Here is a 17,094-nt window from a genome sequence, read left to right as displayed (position 1 = left end):
CTTCTGTTTCAGGACTCATAGATCATCTGAAGGCTCTGTAACACCTCAGCCTTCCATTGGCACTCAGCCTCTCACACCCCAGCCTCCCTCCCCTGACACAAGCAGCTGGCAAGCCATACCAGACTTCTCTCCTCTCAGCCCTGACATCTTATCTGCACCACCTACTCCCACTTCAAGGGATACCCCACGTCTGCTCTCTGAGGAGACGCAGAGCTCCGTGTCCGACTCGGGATATGAAGAGATAGTAAGTATTGCCACAATGTTTTGAGTATGTATTTCTCATAACTCTGCCTAACTGGTATTAATACTTTATCCTTCCTTTCCTGCTTTTTGGTCATGCAATTGTCTTGTTCCTTGTTCTTAGTCTCAGGCAGATATTCTGGGGCCACCTCTGGCTGTCAGAGGCTTGCTTTATGATGGAGAACATAAGTGCAACAAGGGTTTTCTTATAAAACCTGCCTCAATTATTTACTTTAATTTATCAGTGTATATACTGCTTGTGGAGGTTTTTTCTTATTTACTGTAGTGTACTGCATGTGCTTTAATGCAGGGTGTGTCTAGTATTAAACATGAAAGACAACTTCAAATTAGCGCTTACCCTACTCCCACATATACTACTCACTAGTGTTCCCTCCACTCTGAGCCATACCGCACCTATTGTATTAGCTGTGCCCTCTTTCATGAGCAGGTCCACTTTTATTTTGTCTATCCTGTATGTCCCTGTTTTTTTGTTTGTTTTCTGGCACTCTAAAATACTGTGGCACCTTACAAATAATTGCCAATAGGTAATTACTCTGTTATTACTTTATAGCTTGTTTTGGTTATTATAGATGCTTGTGGTTATGAGCACAAAGTATACAGTGGAATGTGACTACAACAATATATTTTAATGTTTTTTTTGCTTAATTTTGATCATGGCTCTTACATTTTTTTTTTTTTCAGACTGTACAGCCCTGGGAGAGGCGACATTTTCCCCTTCCCTATCACCCGAAGCCGGATCCTGCGGGAACCAGTGAACCCACAGACTGGGGAGGGCCACGGCCCCCACGCAGATCTTCCTGCAGCTCCAGAACTGCCAAAGACACAGAGGGATCCCCATCCTCTCCACCCTACCCTTACTCCAGACCGCGGCCCCTCCACAGATAAAGAGACGTGGGGGATACTAAAATAAGAAAATTGTATATATTCTTATTTTAGTAATTATATATAATTAATAAAATCTCCAACAAGACAATTTGGTTTCAGAAGAATCCGATGTTTGATATTCAAACTTTATCCCCGGAGCAGAGCGCCAATTTCACAGTTTTTAGTGAATTTAAGAACTTTAGATACCTGTTTTTTTCCCCTGGTGTTTTTTTTTTTTTTTTGCTCTCTTCATTTCTGTTTTGTTACACTTTCTTTTAAATGTGTTGTGTGTGACACTGTGTACCTAACCCGCTGCTGTAACTCAGCCTCATTGTGCACAAGGCAGATAACGGACAAGGCACTCTAGTTGGTGGCTTTCCATGTTTTCTAATGCCTGGAAATTGTATGTTTATAACAGTTTGATCTTACTGGTTCACTGCAGAGATGGATTTCAGAGAAGAGGGGGTGTTTAAATCAACCATTGGCTTCCCAGTAGATCTCTTTTGCTATAGTAATTATTAAAGCACTTATCGCTGTAAAAGGGGCAACAGGACGAATGTGAAGAATGGGTTGGGTGCTGCTTGAGCATCTAACACATGTACTGACCATTTCAGTAGGCACCATTTCAAAGTAATTATCATAGTTTAAAGGTCTGAAACAAAAAGACAGGTTTGTGGACAGTCTTCATCTTTTACATATTGCTATTACAAAGATATGTGGGTAAAATGCTACCTACCCACTTGCTCATGTACAAGACCTGTAAATGACTGTTTGGTCACTGATGCTTTGGGACATGGCATGTTGCTGTGCACTATGTGAAAGTGGTTATACTTTCCTGTCAAATGACAGGACATATTGGTTATGCCCAGTTTAAAATGAAGATTAAACCAAAATATAATGTAAGAGGGCCTACGTCCTGTTTATTTAAAACAATGCTTTTCATAGACTGGGATACCCCTGTTATACATAGCTAAACTTCAAGGTTTCTCATTGATAAGGATGCAGGACCTCGGCATAAGCAGCAGTAATGATGTAGGATAATGTCTCAGAAGTTGTGTTATACGTAGGCAGAATAGCAAAGATAATGTCAAATTATTTGCAGTCTCATTAATACATTTTAATGGTGTTTTCCGTTCACTAGAAGTTAGATTTCATTAGTGCTCCTCCTCCCTCTCCATTTACTATTTTCGTTTACCCAAAGCATATCAGACAAACACATACTTATTACCTGCATATATTAAAGCATTATTTTGTTTCTCTCTTGCATCTTTCTGTTTTAACCTGTTGTTTTTCTTAACTCCTATGATTGCATTAGTTCTCTTGCAACAGACTTTCTCATTGGCTAATGAGGGGGGAAAAAAAGACATAGTGATCAGATGGTGCATGTGTCAAATGAACGTCTGGCTGGTTATTTAAAAGGCCAAGATGTTTTCTGTATTCACTCATCTCTTTACTGCACTCTGTTCACTTAATGATCTCCGCAGCTGAAAATTTTTTGTTTTTCGGTCTACTTAAGGCCTGATTCTTTTATGCAGTGGGTTAAAACATATTCTGTATTTATCACCTGCTTCTTGTTTAGTTGTGTGTGTATATTTACATATTTTTCTGTCCTTTAAAAAAAAAAAATGTAATAAATATTTTTTTTTATTTTTTTTTTCTGTTTTGAGCAGACATGGACAGTCCTTAGCACTGAATGGGTTGTTGCCATTTTAGAGTTTCTCCACTTCTAAGCATTAATGGCTTTAGTTCTCCAGCAAGTAAAAATATTGAAAAATGTGAGAACTTTTAGCTTTGTATAAAGAAGAAAAAAAAAAGAATAATGCAACATGAGACTTGTTTTTGTAAATAACATTTTATTGGATTTTTTTTTTTTTTTCCCCCATGTCCCAGAAAACATAGCGATGGAAGAATCTGCACCATCTTCTGGGCTGTATAGTGATTTATTTTTTGCTTTTCTTTTTTTTCTTTTTGTTTAACTTCCTGTTGGGGGCAAAAGTACAGAAAAAACAGTGCTTCAAGAAAAAAAAAATAAAGAAAAATGAACCACTTAAATATGGTGTTGTACAAAAAGTAATTTCCAGTTTAAGGAACCAAAATTGGCATGTTGGTATCCCCATCTATGGTACTTTTATGTTGGTTACCTTAGATTAGACTTGAGACATATAAAAAAAAAAATAAAGCTTGGGTTTCTCCCTAGAGCTTATAGGATTCTAAGTTTGTAGTCCTTTTTGTATAAAGTTGGCAAAGGTGAAGAGATGACACAAGGCTGCAACCCCAGTATATTCCACAAAGTTATAGTCCAATAGATGCTTCCCTTGCCTCTGGGACAAGTAGAAGGAAAAATAAAGACCTTTTTGTTGGGGTCAGAACAGTATTGGAACCTATATCTGTTTTCCATACATGCTAATTTATCGGTGTATTAAGTAGACTCTTGTGTACTATCCTAATTGAACTGGAACTATTTGAAAATCTTCGTACTAGGTCTTGCTCAAATGCCTTTTACAGTGGGCTAAAGTAATCTAGTGATATGACTCCAGAAAGTAGTTTTACGTTCTTTATGTTCCAAAAGGAAATATAGAGCTTTTATTTGGACCAATTCACTTAGGGGTTTAACCCTATTAGACTTTCCACATAGTGTCTGCTTCTTGTGTCTAGAACCTGATGGCAATCTCATATTAGTGGTGTATAATGATATATAATGAAGGTTCAATCAAAAAAGGTATAAATAGAATAATAAGTTTAGTATCTTTATTAGCCAAGATAAATGTAATTTACCTGAATTAGAGAGTTTAACTGATATTTAACCTCATTTAGCACCCGTCTCTAGAAATCATGAAAGGTTATTCTTGGGTTGTGTAGTATGCTCTGTAATGACAGATTTATAATACATCAGTACCTTCTAGAATATGCACCTCCCCATTGCGTCATTAAACTCTGCGTCCTCCCCATACTTAATCATTGGTTTTAGGTCGCACTTTTGTTCTTTAGAGTAGTAGCAATTGTATAGTGTCTCCATCGAAGGGGACCCAGGAGGAGGAGGGATTCTAGCAATGTTCACGATTTGGGGTTGCATTGAAGAGGCACGTTGCGGACCCGAAAGGGTAAAAAGGGATTCCATGAAGGAACAGGAGCATTATTGGAAGTAATGAGAGTTCTAGAGAGTGATAGGAGTTGAAGAGCTTTCAGTGGTGCCTAGCTGTAGGAAAGAATTCTATAGAATAGGTGAAAGCAAAAGGATTGTAGTATATGAAGACCCAAGAAAAGGTTTTCAGAGGAGCCATAAAATGTACTATATTAGAGTAGTATTCATGAATGGAGTAACAGGGGCAGTAAAAGTGGTCATTAGAAAAGGTTCCAGAAAGTAGAATGAACCATAGGAGGTAATTTGTAGAAAAGCCTCCATGGCGTAGTAAAATAATAGAAAAAAAAATAAAAAATATGAGGTGGTATTCCATTGAGTTGTAGGAGGTGATGTAGCCATGGCATAGAAGTTATAGGAAGACATTCCATGTAGGCATTGGAGGTTCATTTGTAAGAGATGCGATTCCATACTGTAGGAGGAGGAATTCTAAAGAAGGGATTCTGCAGAGTGTTGGGAATCATAGGATTCCATTGAGTACCTAGGAAGGGATTCCATGTAGAAGCCATTTGAAATGATGTAGACCTAGTTATTGAAATTCCATGGATGAGTTCCTTAGATTCTTCATAATGGATTTCATGAAGTAGAAGCCAGAACCCTGGGAATATATTAGAGTAGCAGTAGACCCCCTAGAAAAGATTCCATGTTGGAAACTGATGTGTCATAGAAATGGCTTCTGTGCAATAGCAGTTGGAGAATTTATTTCATGGAGTTTATAATGACTCATTGGAAGTGAAGTTGCTGGTAATAATACTCTCCTTACTGTTTGTGAGAAATCAACATTTTTGTATACTCATGGGTCATGTTTATTACTATACTTGGGCTACACACCAATAAAAAATTATTGCCCATAGCAAATATAAATGCTGCAATAGCTTAATTTAAAAGCAGACATAGTTCCTATGCACAATGGAGCTCACACTGCACTAAGTAAATTATCCACCCCTTATATTATTGTAATTATTTATATTTCTCTAATTTATCTGAACAAGTTAATGCAGGAGATGCACAAACACATTTTAATATACTTGTACAAGCCAAATAAGAAAAGGAAATGTGTTGATTTGAGACGCTCAAAGATTTGTAATCTTAAAAATCGTTTTAATTTTATTTGTATGCATTAAAAACAATTTTTTTTTATTCACTGAATCGCTTTAATTAGCGAAATATTTAAAATGTGTAATAGCTAGATGAGTTGAATGTATTGGTTAAATGTTAAAATAGCAGTTGTAATACCGCTAACCACGGTGCTGTTACATGTATTGTAGTACGTTCACTGGGGTTTCTTTTTCCTCCTTCATTACTTTATTCTCAGATTAACAGTTTTATGGCCTCACTTAAAATACAATTGAAGTTTATAATCAACTCAACAATACTGATTGCTATAAACATCTTATCTTTAGCGCCACATCCAACGTTGTCACTTTATCCAGATTTATTAAACAATGCATACCAGGCAGGTACGATCTCAAAATTGGATTATAAATTTCTTCAAGCTTATTACCCCAGAATACCAACACTACATTATCCTGTTGATGGAGGCCATTGCTGCCAGAGACTACTGTTGCCATGAAGAGGTATACTTGGTCTGCAATGACAATTAGTATGTGGTACATGTCGGAGTAACGGCCACGTGAATGCCAGCACCCAAGGTTTCCTAGCACAACATTGCACAGAGCATCACTAATTCCGCTCGCTTGTCTTCACATAGCGCTCTGTTCAGCTGTGGGAACATCTGTTCAGGTGCCCGCTGCGTTCAGTTGTGATTGCTGTTGCCATCTCCGTCAGTATCCTGAACTTCGAAGTGTCAGAGCTACAGGAGCTACCTATTAACCCCCTGCCAGGGGCGCCACTTCCATTGCTCTGCACTATATGAATCAATTTTTCCTTTCCACTCATTACCTACCCCAGCGCATACACATTCATTCTCTTCATCATGCACCTATTCAATTTACACACACACACATACACACACTTCTATTTACGATCACCACACGTCTCTTCAAATGCCTTTTTCTCCATTATCCTGTTTCTCTGTCCCCTATTATGATATCCCCTTCAATACTTCCCTCACTAGTCTGCACACAAACTGTTTTGTCTCTTGCACCCACCAGCCTACATAAATAGAAATAAACCTCACACCTAGAAATCCTTGCATGTCCGCTCTGCTTTCTCACCCTGCTCCTCATGGCTCCTGATGACATCCTAACCCTGGAACCTGTTCATTCCACATTCTCTGCTCACATTCCTTGCTCCATCCCAAACACTTCATCCATCCCATACTTGCAATACCACTAACCTTATCTACATATCGCCACATATACCCTCTCTTCTGTGCACAATGAAACGCTAGATCTGTTTGTAACAAACTTGCATCCATTCATGATCTATTAATTTCTAAATCCCTAAACCTCCTTGCCGTTACAGAAAGTTGGCTCAGCAACTCCGACACTACTTTTTCTGCAGCTCTCTCCTATGGGTACTCTCCCTCAGTCATTCTCCCAGACCCAGAAACAGATAAGGTGGTGGAGTAGGCAGTCTGCTTTCTCCCAAGTTGCACCTTCCAAGTCATACCATCTAACCCTCACTCTCTCATTCTCTTCCTTCTTAAGTCCACACTATCCATCTACTTTATCTTCTCCACCTTTGGGCTGCTGTCATTTATTACCCCTTCTGCCCAGGTCCAGTTTCACAATTCCTTGATAATTTTGCAGCCTGGCTCACTTGTTTCTTATCCTTTGACCAGTCTACGGTCATAACAGGCAATTTCAACATTCCCACTGTCTCTTCTACCACTAAACTTCTTTCACTTCCTCCTTTTGGTCTCTCCCATTGGACCCCTCATCTCCCAACCCACTGTTATCCTCACTGCCTTGACCTTTTCTTCTGCTACTGCTCCATCTTTAGTTTCAACAACTTTGCATCTCTCTCTTACTCTCTGACCACAATCTCCTTTCCTTCAGCCTTACCTTATACTCTTAATCCAATCCACTTATCATCTTCACTAAAACAATTATTTTCTCCTATGTGCATTTTCCTGCATTAATCAGGCTGCCTCTTTCTACAACAAAACACTCGCCTCAGCCCTAGACAATGCAGATCCAGCTACCACATACAGTCTCCAACAATCCAATCCACCTGCACCTCCTCCCTCACAGCTCATGATTTTTTCACCTACTTCAAAGAAAATAGGACACCATTTCAAAAGATATTTTCTTGTCAAATTCCACTCTCTTCACCCACTCTACCCATCTTCACCTACATTCCCCAATCCACCCTTAATTCATTCTCTCCAGTAACTGAAATCAAAGTCTCTACACTTATCTCACTTTACAACCTGTCCCCTCGACCATATTCCCTTCCAACTTCTCCGCTCCCTCTCCTCCACTGCATGCCCATCTCTATCTCACCTTTTCAACCTGTCTCCACTGGCACATTTACATCCCCCTTTAAACATGCGTTCATTTCACCAATTCTAAAGCAACAATCTCTCGATCCACCTCCTCTCTCCAACTACTGCCCTATTTATCTCCTCCCCTTTGCCTCCAAACTACTTCAGAGATTAGTGTACTCAGGGCCTGATTAAGGGTTCTGGCCGCCCTAGGCTAATACGGCCGCAGCGCCCCCCCCCCCCCCCCCCCCCCCCCCCCCTCCTCCGAATATATAGGTGTATAGGAACACTCCTGAATATGAATGTTCAGGTGTATTCTCCAGCATTCAAATTTAGACAGATTGTGCCATTGTCTCTTACCTGTTCTTGCAACTTTGTTATCCTCTCGCTGGCTTCTGGAAAGTTGGCATCCTGTTTTGAAAATGCAAAAATGTATTATAATGCAAACCCTGAATGATTAGGCCCTTTAGTTAAAACAAAACACTCCATTATGGCCAGCTAAAAGTACCCCATTGGACAGGCATATATAAGCAATATCTGAATATTTGTTGTCAATCAAATACAAACCTCTACCAGCCCCATCTCACTAATATTTAGTATTTTAGTGATTACTGAGACCACCCATGTGACCACCACACAATCATGAGATTCTGCCCCCCAAAGCTGCTGTATTTTTTAAATACCCCCTGCAGCCATTTTCCTTAACCACAACCCCCCCCCCCCCCACAGCCATTTTCCTTAACCCCTGCTGCAGCCATTTTCTTTACCTCCCATCCTGCATCCATCCCCCTTGCAGCTATTTTCCTTACCTCCACTCTGCTAGCTAGCTATCCCCCCCCCCCCCGTCACATCAAAACTCCCCCAGTCACATATATCAGCCCCCCTCCTCTGCCCTCCTTCATACATATCAACCTCTCTCCCTCCCTATAGATTTTCATGGCAGCCCCCCCCCCTCCCACCCTATAGATTTGTATGACAGTCCCCCTCTCCCTCCCTATACATATGCATGACAGTCCCCCCTCTCCCTCCCTATAGATATGCAGGGTAGTTCCCCCCCCCCCCTCTCTATAGATATGCAGGGCAGTTCCCCCCCCCCCTCCCTATAGATATGCAGGGCAGTTTCCCCCCCTCTCTATAGATATGCAGGGCAGTTCCCCCCCTCCCTATAGATATGCAGGGCAGTTCCCCCCTTCAATTACCTGTAGTTGTGCCAGCGTCGCTCCTCTCCTCAGATCAGCAGATAGGAAGTGAAGACGTCCTGCTTCCTGTCTGCTGCACAGCAACAGGCAGCCTGGCGATTGGCTGTGTGTTGCTGACCACCATTGCTTTTGATTGTCGAGCCCTCCACCCCCCCCCCCCCCACGGCGACCCCCCCTCCCCCACCCCGAAAAAAAAAATACCCACAGGGCAGCGCCCCCCCGGGACCCAGCGCCCCAGGCTGCAGCCTGGTCAGCCTAGTGGTTGATCAGGCCCTGAGTGTACTAGTGCCTGTATCTTCTCTTTCCATACTTGATTCTGCAATCAGGCTTCTATCCCCAACATTCCACTGAAACCGCTCTCACAAAAATGATAGATGATCTACTTACTGTAAAGTCTGAGTCATTTCTCCTTACTCATTCTCTTGGACCTCTCTGGTGCTTTTGACACCTCCTTCTACACACCCTTCACTCCATTGGCCTTCGTGTCACAGTTCTTTCCTGGTTCAATTCCCATCACCCTGCTCCTGTAGTGTTTCTACCTCTCGCACATCCTCCACTCCCATGATATGTTGGCATCCCACAAAGCTCTGTTCTTGGCCCTTTACATTTATTCATTTTATTTTTTTTTACCTTTTGGGGCACTAATTTGCTTATTCGGCCTCTAGTACCACCTCTACAATGCTGACACCAAAATGTATGTCTTTTTCCCTGGCTTCTCCCCTTCTATACTACCTCATGTAACAAACTGTCTTTCAGCTCTCTCCACATGGGTGCCCAATACTACCTAAAGCTCAATATAACAAATCAGAGCTTATTATGTTCCTTTTCTATCAGAATCGCCACCTCCCCATAAATTTCCCTTGCCACAATTTCTGCAGTTTCCCAAGTCTGTTGCCTTATTCCTCACATCCAGACTCCCCCAGTCTTGTCTATTCCATGTCAAAAACATTGCCAGAATATGTCCTTTTCTTACTCAACATGCTACAAAAACTCTTATTCATTCTCTCATTTCCTGTCTTGACTACTGGAACCTCCTGTCTGGCATGCCTGACACTCCTATGTCCACACTTCAATCCATCCTAAATGTTGCTGTAAGACTGATCTTCCTCTTTCACCACTCTACATCTGGTGCACCACCCTACACTGGCACCCTTCGTTCTCCAGAATCCAATTCAAATTAGTCGCCCTCCCTGCAAACCCTCAATGCCACCCATTCACACATCTCAAATCTCATATCAAAAATATTCTCCCTCCTGCCCTTAGATCTACCTTTGACCTGACCCTTGTCTCATATCAGGTAACCACCTCTCACTCGTGTCTACAAGACTTCTCCTATGCTGACCTCACTTATGGAATTCTCTGCCACGCCCAAATGGGCTTTTCCATAGCCTAAAAATACTACTAAAACTTACCTTATGCCTGATACTATTCACTCTAATACAGGGTTTCCCAAACCCAGTCCTCAGGGCTCCCGAACAGTGCAGGTTTTCTATATTTCCTTGCTGGAGCACAGGTGTATTCATTACTGACTGACACATTGTAACAGATCCACAGGTGGTCCTAATTATGTCACATTTGATCTGGAAAACCTGCACTGTTAGGGAGCCCTGAGGACTGGGTTTGGGAAACCCTGCTCTAATACATGCTCACAGCTGTCCCAATCTCCACTCTAAGCCACACTCCCTCCTCTTGGTTCAGCTGTGCCTGCTTCCACTTAGAATGTAAGATTTCTAATGAGCAGGGTCCTCTATACTGTTTTCATGTCTGCATTTATTTTGCCTGTTCTTGTTTTATGTGTTCTTGTTTTCCCTACTCTACAACGTTGCCAAGCACTGTGACGCCTTACAAATCTACAATAATAATAGTGTACCATGGTGCCATCTCTTCCCCAGGTAAACAACGCACCGCTGGCTGTCCAAATGATGTAAAAGAAAATGTGATTCATCAAAACAGGCAGTTTTCTTCCATTGCTCTATGGTCTAGTTCTGTCGCCCCTGTGCCCACTGTATGTGCTTTTGGTGGTGGACAAGAGCTAGCATGGGCACTTTGACCAGTCTATGGCTACGCAGCAAGTTGCAATGGCGCTGTGTGTTCAAACACCTTTTGATCATAGCCAGCATTAACTTTTTCAGCAATCTGTGCTACAGTAGCTTTTCTGTGGGATTGGACCAGACCGGCTAGCCTTCACTCCCCACACACATACATGAGCATTGGGTGCCCATGACCATGTCACTGGTTACCACTTTTGGTATGTACTAAACACTGCATACTGGGAGCACACCAAAAGACCTGCAGTTTTGGAGATGCTCTCACCCAATCGAGTAGCCATCACAATTTGGCCCCTGTCAAAGGCGCTCAGATCCTTACGCTTGCCCTTTTCCCCTGCTTTCAACACATTAACTTAAAGAACTGACTGTCCATTTTCTGCCCTAAAATATGCCACCATGTGACAGGTGCCATTGTAATGAGATAATCCATGTTACTTATTTCACTTATCAGTAGTTTTAATGTTGTGACCGAGGTGTGTGTGTGTATATATATATATATATATATATATATATATATATATATATATATATATATAAATATATGTGCCCTACCCATATCCAGAAACAACAAATGCAAGCTGTAGAAGTCAATGTTGTATTAATAACTTTATTTCCAAATCCACTTATACAGCAACAGACCGTGTAAACCAGCTGGTCAGACACGACACAGAATATGGACAGCCACAGACACAACAGAGAGAAAAGGGGTGTATAGTGGTGGTTGATTTACCCATGACATTAACAGAGGAGAGAAAGAAGGCAATACTGAAATTAGAAAGGAATGGGACAATAGAGGTGGGGGTCTTGCAGAGGAAAGACAATCTGCAAAAAAAAAACAAAAAGAAAAACTAGCAGCCACTGCGATTTCTTCAATTCCGTTATAATTCACACACACCAAGCGGAGAGAATGAGCAGATTTCTGGGTAGGTTTTTCATTTATTTAAGAGTAGGCGAGGACAAATTAGTGTTGGATTACACTTTAAGTTTGTGGACTTGTATTACCATGCTCTAACAGTGTGAGTCAACATGTTCACTGCCAGTGGTGCCAAAGGACTTCTCTTTCTAATAGCAACTGAAAGGAGATGGGAAGGATTTTAACACTTTGCATGCCAGAGATGGGGTGAAGTGTAATTCTATAGAAAATGCACCTGTAGCATGAAACAAAGGGGCAGGGAAAGGTCACACTACACTTCCAGCAGCGCAAACAATACAGCATTTGCTACATGCTTTGGTTTGTCCTTACTTTGAAAGTTCAATATGGAGAGGGCTCTATAGAAATAAGTTTGGAGGCAGAAGTTCTCTACAGTTACAAGTAAAGGATATTTTGTGTCTCTAGAACATTAATAATGAGTAAGTGTTGAATGAAATGAAGTCCTCTGAATGTATTAGTAATGTTACTAGGAAGGGAACTGAGAATGCAACAAGTTATTAAAAAAGTACAGATATCCCTTTGCCACAGGTGGTACACATCTAATGCTCTCTTCCACGGACTGTATGTAGAGATGTAGTGGTAGTATGTCCCTGTGCATGGCAAGTAACATGACAAAATAAAGGACTTAGGTCTGCTCTGCCTCGGCCTTTAAAGTAAGTGCTAGTGTGCACTTAGGATTAACACTCACCTTGAACACCCCTTCTGTGTCTTATGCAAACAAAATATACATAAACATCAATAATACACCTGTGTGTTTCTTCCCTCTGCTACTAATAGGTGGTGGAAGATGTCTTCCAAGGATGGGATGTGTAATAAATAAGTATACAAGAGGCATTTTCATTATTCAATTGTAATTGTATGGGCATTTCTTTTATGTAACTTTCCCTTTTTTTTTGCATGTTGAACACATCTCTCACACCTTCAGCTCTACTGAAAGCAGCACATCACAAGCCTTGCTTAGCGAGGGAGGCGGAGACTTGGTCAGCCAACGTAGAGAGTTGCGGGGAGTCAGACATGTTGATGCTGCCTGTAGAGGAGACGTTGCTCAGGCGACGAGGGGATGTCTCTCCGGATGGGTTGGGAGACTTGTAGACGATCTCTGCTCCGTGGTCAGTTTTGGCTTTAGCATTCTCCCGGAAACTCAGTTTGTGGGACTCAATCTGTGTGCAGAAGTGACAAGAGCTGATGAGTGCGGGTACACAAATAGTATCTTTAAAGCATTAAGTGCCTGATTTATGTCGTTGGATCCTAATCAATTCCTATGAATTTTATTTTGCCCACAAATGGCTGGGTGTATGGGACTGGTGCTCTATAATGATTTCTTATTGAAAGGCACATCAGAGGACAACCATGCAGGAGGTAGCCTGAAATATTAATACTATGTTAACCTACAACAAGACATATGAATGTATGACTGTCTTTTACCTTTAAAGTATAACTGTTGCAAAAAACAAAAACCCTGTGGAGGAGTCATTGTGTGGGCTGAACCAAAATTTATGAGACTGCATGAATTTAAAATTAATTTGTGACATTCCCTAGACACCTCATAGCTAAATATTCATGAGACACAGGTTACTCATGTATATTGGACCAGTCCACAAAACAGCTTCCTCCATTGTGTGCGACAAGTTTAGTGGATGTTACTGCCTTCTAACTGCAAATGGAAAAAAGAGAGAGAAGGAAAACAAATAGAGCCTGATTCATCAAGGCACGCAATCTGAGCACAACCTGCGTTTAGTATTATAAGCACATATTTCGGTTTTGTGTACTCCCAAATTTATCAAGGCACGGATGTCAAGATATGTGTGCTGTTGAAATCAGGGTCAGGTCTGCTGTGCTCTTCTACACAAGACACTGAAGGATATGTCTAATACTGATCGGGATTATAAATATGCAAAAGAACACACAGGAATATAAAAATCATTGAACTGATATTACCTGTTAATAATACAGGCAGCAATAATAAAACCGTTAATTACATTTGTACAGCTGATTGCAAACACATGTTATAGCATGCACTATCCCTGTAGCTGAAGGAAAATCTCTGCACCACCTCCTGCTCTGAGAAGGAGTCAAGGACCAATCAAGTTATAAACTCATGTGCAGTGCGGGACCTGCTCGGATCCTGGATCTGGTGCTGAGGCTCCTCCCTCTTGCGTCTCTCCTCCTCAGTTATGTGGAGGACTTCAGTAATGGATATTTTTTAACAATTGCCATTTAGGTGTTTGTAAGAGACTACACCAACACCATTCACTAGCTTAACCTGGGGTTACACAAATATTGTGACTTTATAGCATTAAATCTACCAGCAAAGCTAGCATTGACATTAACAGGTTATATAATTCCAGGTTCAATTCTTGAAAACCTGCGACTGTCTGTGGAAACTGGAAAGGTTTTGAAGTTGTTGTTTTTTTTGCTGTTCTTTGAAATGAAAACTTCCAAAATTATCCACAATCTTTCCCCAGGGGTTGTGTGTAGGTTTTTTATAGGCTTCCTGACTGCTAATAGCCCATAGGTGTGCGATATAAAGCATCTTGCCTCTCAGAGGCACCTCTTTTGCTTGGCGGGTTGCAAAACCACGGCTTAATATATCTGGGGCTTTGCATTCAGAAAATCTAAAACATCAGAATGGCGATTTGCGGCGCATTTCTCAAACGTGGCTTTCCAGCGACTTTCCATCAGTTTAGTCTTTAATAAATCCAAAAAGTCACCAAAAACCGGCAAGTTGCTCAAATATCTCCTTGATAAATTCTGCCTATATGTTTTCCTTCTCTCCCTTTCTGTATTTTGAGCAGAGGGACTTTCGCTTTATCTAAGTCTGAAGGAAAGGATTCTAGGGCTCCTCACTGCTTCTCTGACGGCAGAGTATTGACGATCTGGCATTCTGAAAATAGTGGTTGACATCCTATTGTACTGTGACCGTCTTTTTTCTATAGTAATTGCATTAGTTATCCACTAGGTGACATTGTTTCATAGCAACTACTTCACATGCTAATTTTACTCTTACATAGCACCCAAAATGCAATATACCTGTAAACGGGGTATGTAAGGCTCAGATGTGCCTCAGTTTTCCCAGGATTGTCTCCCTTTTTCCCATCCAAAATCTTTATGTTACAATTTTTATTTTACCATCATACAGACTTGTTCAACCAAATGAAAGGGATGAATGTGAATACTTTCCTATAACTGACTTACCTTGTTTGGGATTTAAAGTACAGAGTGGATTTCATGGCCTGAGCAGACTTTAGGTCATACGTGTGTCCCTGTTTTTCATGTGTATTCTTTATCATGTTGCTAACAATATACATTAAGCAAGTCATCCATGTATAACACACCCTAATCATCAGTCTCCTGTCAACTGTCCAGTCAACGTTTCTGATATTTCCGCTGTTCTCTGATTTCCGTTGTAGACTAAATCTGACACTGCATTATATTACACACACTATATCTACATATATTTTGAATTTACACATATTAAACGTACATGCACGTATTCAGTAGGGACTAGGGACCACAGCATTCGTTGGAGTGCAGTAGCTTATACCTACACTTTGGCCAGTGTTTATCATATGGTGGCAATTGCTTTACAATTCAATAATTTCGTTCAATCCCAGCTTCTTTGGCAGAAAAACAGTTAAACCCCACTCTGGAACATGGTACTTACCACTCTCCGCAGCTAATAGGCTGGGTAACTCAGTCTCTTCGGGCAGGGGGGGTGGAAGGCCCTCGTAGAGCCTATTTAGAGGGGAACTGAATCCCCTTGACTGTTCTTCATTCCCTTTCTCTCTCTGGGGGTGACAAGATGTGTTGGGGAAGGATGAGGGGAGGGTGGGACTAGTCAAATAAGTAAGAGAGAGTTATGGTATGAAAAGTGAAATTAAAGCAGGGTTAAGAGTGGAAACCATAGAGCCATCAGGGATATTACAGAAATGGTGTATACCTCTCTACTTGCCTATCTGTCCCACATCCTGTTTATAATCCCTCAGGGCTTACATCTGGAACATCAGCAAATAACACTGTAAATGTACACAGATTTGAATGAGTGATGGCAAAGCCAAATCACACATTCTTATACCTATGGCCGTGGCCCACAAGTGTCTCTTAGCTGTTGTAAAATGCCATGGCCCTTAAACATTATGGGGCAGATCTAGAGTGAGTGAAAAAGCTCTAAACATGCCCAGTGTATACGCACCCATGTAGATTGAGTGATTCTGCCACTTTTCTCCAGTCTGCGTGTGGGGGTGGTTCTAATGTCGGCTGAGTACAGTAAGGACATGATTGCCTAGTTGTGAGCAGATGCAAACTGGGACACAGACGCATGAGTAAGGCGTATTATCTTCAGGTGGTTAGGGGCAGGTACAATAGCGGATGATGATGACTGATATTTACACTTTATTGATGCCTAATAGCGAATGCGTTTATTGCACATAAAACAAATGGATAAAAATAGGGGTGCAAATGGGACGCAAGTGTCTGTGCCATATGCCTGGTGTAAACCGGGTACATTTGCTACTGATGCCAACCTGCACTGATCTTCAGATGCGTAAAGCTCAGCGTGTGGATGAAAATAGGCTTTTTTTTTTTTCCATCCGGCTTTTTTGAGAGTAAATTACGCCCATTTTATAGCCAATTCTGCATCAGGCCCTATCACTAAATACAGAGCTGTGCTGTAATAGCAATCAGACAGATTATATCTTGGAAAGCTAATCCATAGTTGGTTGTTTTGGGTTACAGCTCATTTGTGCACATTAAACCCGTTATTAAATAACTCCTTATTTCTGCACCTATTGCTTCTGATCTCCTTGTTATAATCCTATATACCTGCGCTACATGTTTAACACAGACGACACTTCCCTTCCCTGCACCAACCTTACACTGTAACAAGTGGAGTACATTTCTCTTATATAGAGATAATTATATCCCTTATGGCACTGTCAATAGGGAGCTGAAACTGAGAATAACACAAGAAGTGAAAGTTTATGAGTGGTGAAAGAATAAAGCAAATAAAAGATAGAGGAGGGCAGATGTCTAATAAAAGACAGAGGATGAGGGAAATTATTACTTTTCACAAGACATTATATCGTAGAGCTTTGTGCTTCCAAAACGGAAGGGTTATCGTTTTGCAGAGTTTTATGCGGAAACAATTACCATTAAAAAAAATCACTTCTGGACCGCACTACCAGTCATGTCCTGCCATCTCTGAATTAGCAATTGTTACTTTAATGTGCGTTATAAACGGTTCTGTGGTTCAATTGTTATGT

At 41.1% G+C, this 17,094-nt stretch overlaps 2 protein-coding genes across 17 annotated transcripts in view; one reads left to right on the top strand and one right to left on the bottom strand.

Moving 5' to 3' along the window:
• Nucleotides 1–3,177, top strand: part of KANSL1 (KAT8 regulatory NSL complex subunit 1) — a 63,897-nt gene extending 60,720 nt beyond the window's left edge. For all 6 annotated transcript variants that reach the window (XM_075176865.1, XM_075176866.1, XM_075176867.1 and 3 more), the window contains 2 exons: nt 13–244; nt 943–3,177. In XM_075176865.1, the coding sequence (XP_075032966.1) occupies nt 13–244; nt 943–1,146 (436 nt within the window). In that variant the 3' untranslated portion in view covers nt 1,147–3,177. The remainder of the gene's footprint in view (nt 1–12; nt 245–942) is intronic.
• Nucleotides 3,178–11,493: 8,316 nt separating this feature from the next.
• MAPT (microtubule associated protein tau) overlaps nt 11,494–17,094 on the bottom strand; it is an 81,401-nt gene continuing 75,800 nt past the window's right edge. For 10 of the 11 annotated variants that reach the window (XM_075176861.1, XM_075176853.1, XM_075176852.1 and 7 more), the window contains one exon: nt 11,494–12,993. In XM_075176861.1, the coding sequence (XP_075032962.1) occupies nt 12,778–12,993 (216 nt within the window). In that variant the 3' untranslated portion in view covers nt 11,494–12,777. Of the gene's footprint in view, nt 12,994–15,497; nt 15,622–17,094 lie in introns of all 11 variants that reach the window. The other variant, XM_075176860.1, reaches the window with a different exon arrangement.

The sequence above is a fragment of the Mixophyes fleayi genome, chromosome 6 (assembly GCF_038048845.1).
Source record: "Mixophyes fleayi isolate aMixFle1 chromosome 6, aMixFle1.hap1, whole genome shotgun sequence".
Taxonomy (NCBI): domain Eukaryota; kingdom Metazoa; phylum Chordata; class Amphibia; order Anura; family Limnodynastidae; genus Mixophyes; species Mixophyes fleayi.
This window is presented reverse-complemented; position numbering and strand designations above follow the sequence as displayed.